At 40.3% G+C, this 7221-nt stretch overlaps 1 protein-coding gene across 10 annotated transcripts in view; it reads left to right on the top strand.

The window, feature by feature from the left end:
* The window catches only part of Nav3 (neuron navigator 3), a 737122-nt gene extending 732279 nt beyond the window's left edge, over positions 1-4843 (top strand). For all 10 annotated transcript variants that reach the window (XM_029482745.1, XM_029482744.1, XM_021173799.2 and 7 more), the window contains one exon: positions 2185-4843. In XM_029482745.1, the coding sequence (XP_029338605.1) occupies positions 2185-2304 (120 nt within the window). In that variant the 3' untranslated portion in view covers positions 2305-4843. The remainder of the gene's footprint in view (positions 1-2184) is intronic.
* The last annotated feature ends 2378 nt before the right edge of the window (positions 4844-7221 follow it).

The following is a 7221-nucleotide window of genomic DNA, read 5'->3' as shown; positions in this document are numbered from 1 at the left end:
ACTCCTTCCATGGGTGTTTGTTCCCAATTCTAAGAAGGGGTGAAGTGTCAAGTGGATATTAGCCCAGAAACTTAGAATACCCAAGATACAATTTGCAAAACACATGAAACTCAAGAATGAAGGCGAGTGGATATTTTTGATTAGTGTTTTATATATTTCTGTTCAGATTTGTAGTACCTTAAGGTCTTTCTAGTAACAGAGCAGAGGGCGGAACATGGTGTTGGGGTAACTGGCAGTGGGAGACACACAGAGGGACATGGTAAAGTAATAGGTATTATCATGGCTGTGGGTCTACAGAGGATGCAAAGGAGACCAGGGGAAAACGATGTCCAGAGACTGTACATTGATCATAATGATAATTGAGTGATATGTAAACCTACCTTCTTTTTATAATGTCCTTTGATTTCAATATGCAAAAGAATAACCATTACTCACAGAGTAAATCTCATTGTGTGTGTTTACTACAGATTTCAGATTGGGAAATTATGCTAATTGAACCTACTATATAGCACCATTTCTTTTATTTATTATTTTATGTCTATGAATATTTTGCTTGTGTGTTTGTTTGGGTGTGTGTGCGCGTGTGCGTGCGCGAGTGCGTGCATGTGTACCATATATGCCTGGTGCTCAGTAGGGTCAGAGGATGTTGTATCGTCTCTTTTAAAGTCAGGAGGGTGCTCAGACACGTTCCTCTTTAATAAATCAGCTTCTTTAATGCTTTAAGCTTCAGACACTTTCACAAACTACTTTCATCTCATATTCTTGTGTAGGTGGTTTAATACATTGTAGGACTTATGGCAGAAATGCTATTGAAAAAAAAAACTGTCCTGAAAACTATCAAAATGATTTCAAAATACTCTATAACCATAGCCTCTGTGTCAAATGACATTCTTGCTGGAATTGATGACTATCAGCTCATTACTTATTTCCCAAGCACTTATCAAACACATTGTTTCTTTTTCTTTTTTCTTTCTTTCTTTTATTTTTTCTGACATACAAATATCCATAGCCTGATTGCAGACCAAGAAATCTTGTTTTAGATATTCTCTCTCTATTTCTCTGAGTTAAAAGATAAAAGACAACTTTGATTGCTGAGGAGAAAAAAAAAAAAAAAGAAACCCAAAACTATAGTTAGTATTTGGCACTAAGCAATATAAAGTTTACTGTACTGTTGGAAACCCTCAATAAGAAAACAAACCCCTGACCCTCATGAAGACAGGTGCCAATTACCCTGTGTCTTCCGAAATTGTCCAGCCATCGATTTGCCCAGACTGGTTTTAAACATTCTTTTTTCCCTAGCTCCCGTCTCTAATAGTGGAACTGCAGATCTATTGAAATCCAAGCCTTTTATTTTATAATACATTGGAGAGCTCTCCTTCTCCCCGGGTGCTTTCAGGCACAAGTCCCCTCTACTGGAACAAACACTACCATTCCCCCGAGGACGCTGAGACGCCTGAGACAGCCGCTATTGTTCCAGGAGGAGGCTTTTGTTCTCAGTGATGTATCAATCATATTTCAGCTAGAGCCTCGGTGACAACAAACACTTGACAGTGATTCTTTCCTTCTCCCTCTTCAAATGCTCACGGTCCGCTTCCTCCAGTTACCCCCTCTGGAGGTCAGCTCCTGAACAACAGATGGTGTGTGCTGTGTGCAGCAGCTGGCTTCATTCCACTCCGTTGTCTCCTGCTTCTCTCAAGGGACAGTGCTTGCAAGCCTCTATGCTGTGTGTGTGTGTGTGTGTGTGTGTGTGTGTGCGCGCGCGTGCGTGTGTGGGTGCGAGTGTGGGTGCGAGTGTGTGTGTTTGTGAATATTCACAACTTTCATTTGCCATTCAGTGCTCTCTGTTTCTCCCAGCCAAAAAAGTGGGGAAGCCTGGCTTGCTCTCCAGCAACTAACCCAGATGTCCAGCTGTGATAGGATTTCCTTTCCAGTTCCCCACTGAAGTAGCATTCATTCACCGCCCCACATAAAAGAGTTATCTTACGGCCCTATTTTGTTCTTCTGGAGAGAAACAATTTAAGAGCCAGGTCGGGCGAGCGAAAACCCATAACTGTTATGTGCATTTTCATTTGGATGGGATGAGCAGAGACAGTTCTACTGAGATGGCTCAGGGCCCTGCTCGTTCTGGGGCTGGCTGACTCAATGCATGGTTGCTCACAGGGATGTCTCTTTTTCTTTCTTCAGATGAATATGCTAATGAAGCTCCAAGAAGCCGCCAATTACCCCAGCACTCAAAGCTGTGACAGCGATAGCGTCAGCCACCGTGAAGACATTTTGGATACATCTATTGAATCCACCCTCTAAAGGGTGAACGAGTTTAGGCAAAGGACTATGTTTTTCAAAAGGTGTTTTAAAAGACAGGTATTGTCACTAAACCACTGCCAGTATGAAAAGTCCCCTGTCCAGGGCTCTGACCCAGAGTTGTGGTGTTCACGGAGGTAGCAGAATTAGGTTGGAACTGCCAAGATGCTAAATTGAAGTGGGAGCTTAAGTTTATTTTATTCCTAGGCATTTTTATAACCATGGAGTTCGCAACGGCTCCATTGCTCGACTGGAAAGGGCCCTAAAGACGGGGCAACGGAGTAGATTAGACACGGGATAGTGAGACTGGACTTTATTTTCTTCCTCTTTCAAAGTTTACAGTGCAGGCCTATTTTTTTTCTTTTTCTTCCTTTTCTTTTTCGTGCCTTTCTTTTGTTTCCTCGGGGCGGAGGCTGCCCTTCTCAGGCAGGATCCTTCTGATCCATGGGACTTCCTTTGTGCCACATGGTGCTGGTGACAGGGCCCCAGTAGAGTTTGGGCTGTGTGCTCCCTCACTGCAGAATGAACCCACGAGGCCAGTCCTCCATAAGCACAAAGGGAATTGTGCACCCACCGCAAAATAAAACCGCCTGTGGCCAACGGGAAGGACCAGCTTCCTTCTAACTGCCGTGCGCTCCTCCTGAAGGGCGCTACCCTCACTTAGGGTATGAGTCATGGGTTTTATAAGGTTGTTTTTACCACAGTGGTCTTTTCAAACCACCTGCCAACTCCCTGAACCAGAGTTTTATACCAATTATTAGTCAACACTGACAAAAGGCTTTTTAGGGCTTTATTTGTTTGAGCCTTTTCAGTGAAAGAAGGAACATTTTCTATGGTGCTGTCTCACTGCCTTAAACCAGACTTCAACAGTTTCAACAGTTCGTTTCAATACTAAACCATTGGTAATTTCCACTGTCTCTTCATTGACAACCAAGCAACACACCAGTTAACACAGCAGCCTCATTTTCTGTATCTCATCTTTTTAAATTTTCCTTTTCTTGAAGAAACGGATAGGAGAAAGATCAGTATTTTTTATCATGTGAATAAAGAGATTTCTTTGCCTATCCTGCAAATAATTCGAGAACCATAGAACCCTTCTTTGGCCATCACTTAAAAGCAGAGACATGTGGCTGCATTCTGCCTAGTTCTCAAATGAGAGCATTTCAGTAGGTGGGAGATTTCTAATCTGGATCCAGTTGAACTACAAGCACTGGATTCGGCATGAGCACAAACCATTTGGCTTTCCTCCCCTCATGTTTATCTTTCAAAGACAAAAGTTAGTTTTTGGTGCATGTTGTTTTGAGTGCTATTGTCATACACGAGACATTCTGCATTAAGGAGCGCTGATCTGGTCAGTCACTGTGGAAGAGGAAGCATTTATACTGTACAAGAAGGTTAGATTTGCACAGTCTACTGGGTAGGTATTGTAAATAATGATTTTTTTTTCTCCAAACTTGCACAAATTAAAAAAAAAAACCAGACACAAACAAAAAATTGTATTTTATCCTGTTGGTGTTAAGAGGCGTCTCGCCTGCTGAGGCTCCCTGTCTGCTGCAAGCGAATACAGAATGCAAACCCTCAAAGCTGTTATTATCTGGTGTGTTTGTCCTGTACTTAACAAGTTGTTGTGACAATGCAGGAGCCATCAGTGCTAGAGTGAGCATGCTTCAGAACTGTACATGAGGCCGGTACAATTTTGGATGAGTAACTGTCTGAACGTACATATCTCGTGGCGGGCTATTAAGACAGTGCCTGAAAACTAACCAGTCACTGGCAAGCATACACCAGCCACAGAGGACAGGTTCCAAGTTTATGAAACCTAAGGTCTATGTCACGGTAGAGACGAAGCTCTGTGCACCTTTTAGGAGATATCATTGGTGCTACCCTCTGTGACCACCTTTGGGTTGGTTTCCGTAGAGCGAAATTAGCAATGAGAGTTATCTGTGCAGATTTCGGAATGTCGCTAAGTATCTAGGTCCTTTCACGGTGCTACTGCCCCGAGGGATACCAGACTGAACTGATGCACACAGAATTGTCACCTTGACTTTGGAACCTCAACTGTGGATCAAACCTATTGTGCAACATCACTCTATGTAGCTGGATGAGTGGACTAGTCGCCCTTGTATGATATGTGAGCTAAAGGAAATTGCTCATCTTTCATTTTTTTCGAGACACACAGTCCACACATGAGCATCAAGAGAACTTCCTGCAATACATCCCAGTAGGTACACCTAGTTTACAATTTAAACTAGTTTGTGAAACATTTGTCTGTATACATTTTATATTTTGTACATTTTTTGATGTAACATATCATGTAAATAGGAAGAAGCAGTGAGAGAATCATCCGAAAAGTTTTGTAGTCTTTGTAAAGCCCCATACAATAAGTATTTGGTGTCAATGGATCTAACGGGATGATGTATTTTCTATTGGTTTATTGTCCCCCTAGCTTGTAAACCAGCTTGCATATATTTTTTTGCAAATGTGCACCCTGTATCTGTCTAAATTATTACCTTGCCATTAAAGTGGAATTATTTATTGACAACAAGGTGTGGTGTCTATGTATGGGGAAATTTTGAATAACTATGTACAGGGACATGTCAAGCTATACAGTGTTTCTTCATTATAACCACACCATCACTAGGCATCTGTGTCCATCTAAATTCCAAAAGCACCCGAGGAAGGGCTCCAAAGCTTTTGAGGAAATACATTTAACTAAATGCAGTACCTATGTAGCTCCTAAAGTGAAAGTTATTTATTCAGTGAATATTTTTGAAAATTCTGAATGGTATTCAAATATGCCTGATATCAAAACACAAACTAATATAGAAATAAAATGTCAATATTCACTGATTTAAATCAACTCATTCTGTGTTTGTTTTTATTCCATTAAGTTATCTGTTGGCCTCTTAATTCTAATACTGATTTTAAAGCAAAAGTAACTCTGTGTGTGTGTGTGTGTGTGTGTGTGTGTGTGTGTAAAGAATGAAAGGGAAGGAGAAAGAGAGAAAGAATGAGACAAAGGCAGAAAGGCAGAGAGAAATTTTAAAAATGCAAAGAAACTTCCTTTAAAATTGTGATTTCTTTCCAAAGAGCTTAGACAGTTCTTTAATCCTAGTAGTAGCATGTATATTTGGATATTTACTGATTTTTTAACAGCTGGAAAGCTCTTGAATGACATAATCAGTGTCCTTATTTCTACATTCCATTGAGAAATACAGGAAACTTCTACAGTTCATCTCATTCGGATTGTTTATGAATTAATCCGGTGCCTGGGCTGGCAGTGTAGCTTAGTGGTAGAATACTTAACTTGCATGTCAGAGACACTGGACTTAATTTTTTTTTTTTTTTACTTTGGGGGAGAAAACAGAACTTGAAAATGACTCTTTTGAATGAAACATAACCCTGCACAGTGGAAATCCCAACACCACCATTCTTCTCCTGTGTCTACCACGGAAACTCTGCACATGTCTGTTTTCTCACTATAAAATGATGAGAGAAGTACCTGCCTCTTAGATGTCACTGTAAAAACCAAATGTTATTTATTATGTACAACTAGAATGGGCAGTACATAGCCTTCCTATTGTCACCAAAAGTAACATAAAATAGTTATTGACATATTTTCAATATTTTTAAAAAGTAATATGTGGAAAAGTTATCTTTAAAATAATTCTTTGGAGCCGGGCGTGGTGGTGCACGCCTTTAATCCCAGCACTCGGGAGGCAGAGGCAGGCGGATTTCTGAGTTCGAGGCCAGCCTGGTCTACAAAGTGAGCTCCAGGACAGCCAGGGCTAACAGAGAAACCCTGTCTCGAAAAACCAAAAATAAATAAATAAATAAATAAATAAATAAATAAATAAAAATAATTCTTTGGTTTGGCTTGGATGCTAGGAACCGAACACAGGAAATTGTGTACGGCAAGCACACGTTCTGCTGCTGGACTACACCCTAGGCCAATATACATATTTTTGTAAGCATATATGTTTAATTTAGTTTTCTCGTGTGTAAAATGAGGTTTGTGGTTGTTCTCATTCATAAGGTTTGTTAGGAGTTCTGAGGAATGGACCTTAAAGGGCTCTAAACAATGCCTTCTATTCCAGAAATGTTTAATGGATGTTTTGTTGTTGTATTAATATTATCTTAAATTTAAAACATCAATAGTAAAAATAGTTGGGCTTTAATTTATAAATATATTCAATGTGATAGAACGCTGCTATTCACAGCATATCCAGCCAGGTTCTGAAAGAGATGGCTCAGTGGCCACTTCAGAGCGATCACAGTTGTTCCCAGCACCCAGATCAGTAGGATAACAATTGCCTACAATTTCAGTACATAAGGTACATCCACATGGTGCACATAATCTCACATAGGCACACACACACACACATAAACACTAAATAAAATATTTTAAAAGAGTATCTAGTTATCCCATTATTTTGAAAACTGGATATGTTAGCAGAAAGCTCTGAGAAAAGTAGCTGGCACATCATAAATGCTACCCAAGTGCTAGCTATCATTACTATTGTTCAATGAAAGTTTATTATATACCTAACATATGCCAGGCTTCTTGTGGAATCAGATGAAAAGGGATGTAACCAATTTTTCCACAACAAAAACTATGTGGGGGGCGGGGGGGGGGGGGAGAAAATCATTAATATCCCATTCCACATGAAGTATCCGTTATCTGGGTAGTCACCAGGGTCTTTTAACTTGGTTGCTAGTATATTCAAAATAAGAAATCTTCTTGTGGGTAGCTTGCTTGAAAGGTATATTTCTGTTGAATAGTTTGCTGGAGAAGTCTGGAGACATTTGCACAATGTGGTATTGTCTTAGTCAGGGTTTCTATTCCTGCACAAACATCATGACCAAGAAGCAAGTTGGGGAGGAAAGGGTTTATTCGGCTTACACTTCCATGCTGCTGTT

Source organism: Mus caroli, chromosome 10 (assembly GCF_900094665.2).
Source record: "Mus caroli chromosome 10, CAROLI_EIJ_v1.1, whole genome shotgun sequence".
NCBI lineage: Eukaryota > Metazoa > Chordata > Mammalia > Rodentia > Muridae > Mus > Mus caroli.
Note: the sequence above shows the minus strand (reverse complement) of the source record. Positions and strands in the feature narration are given on the sequence as shown.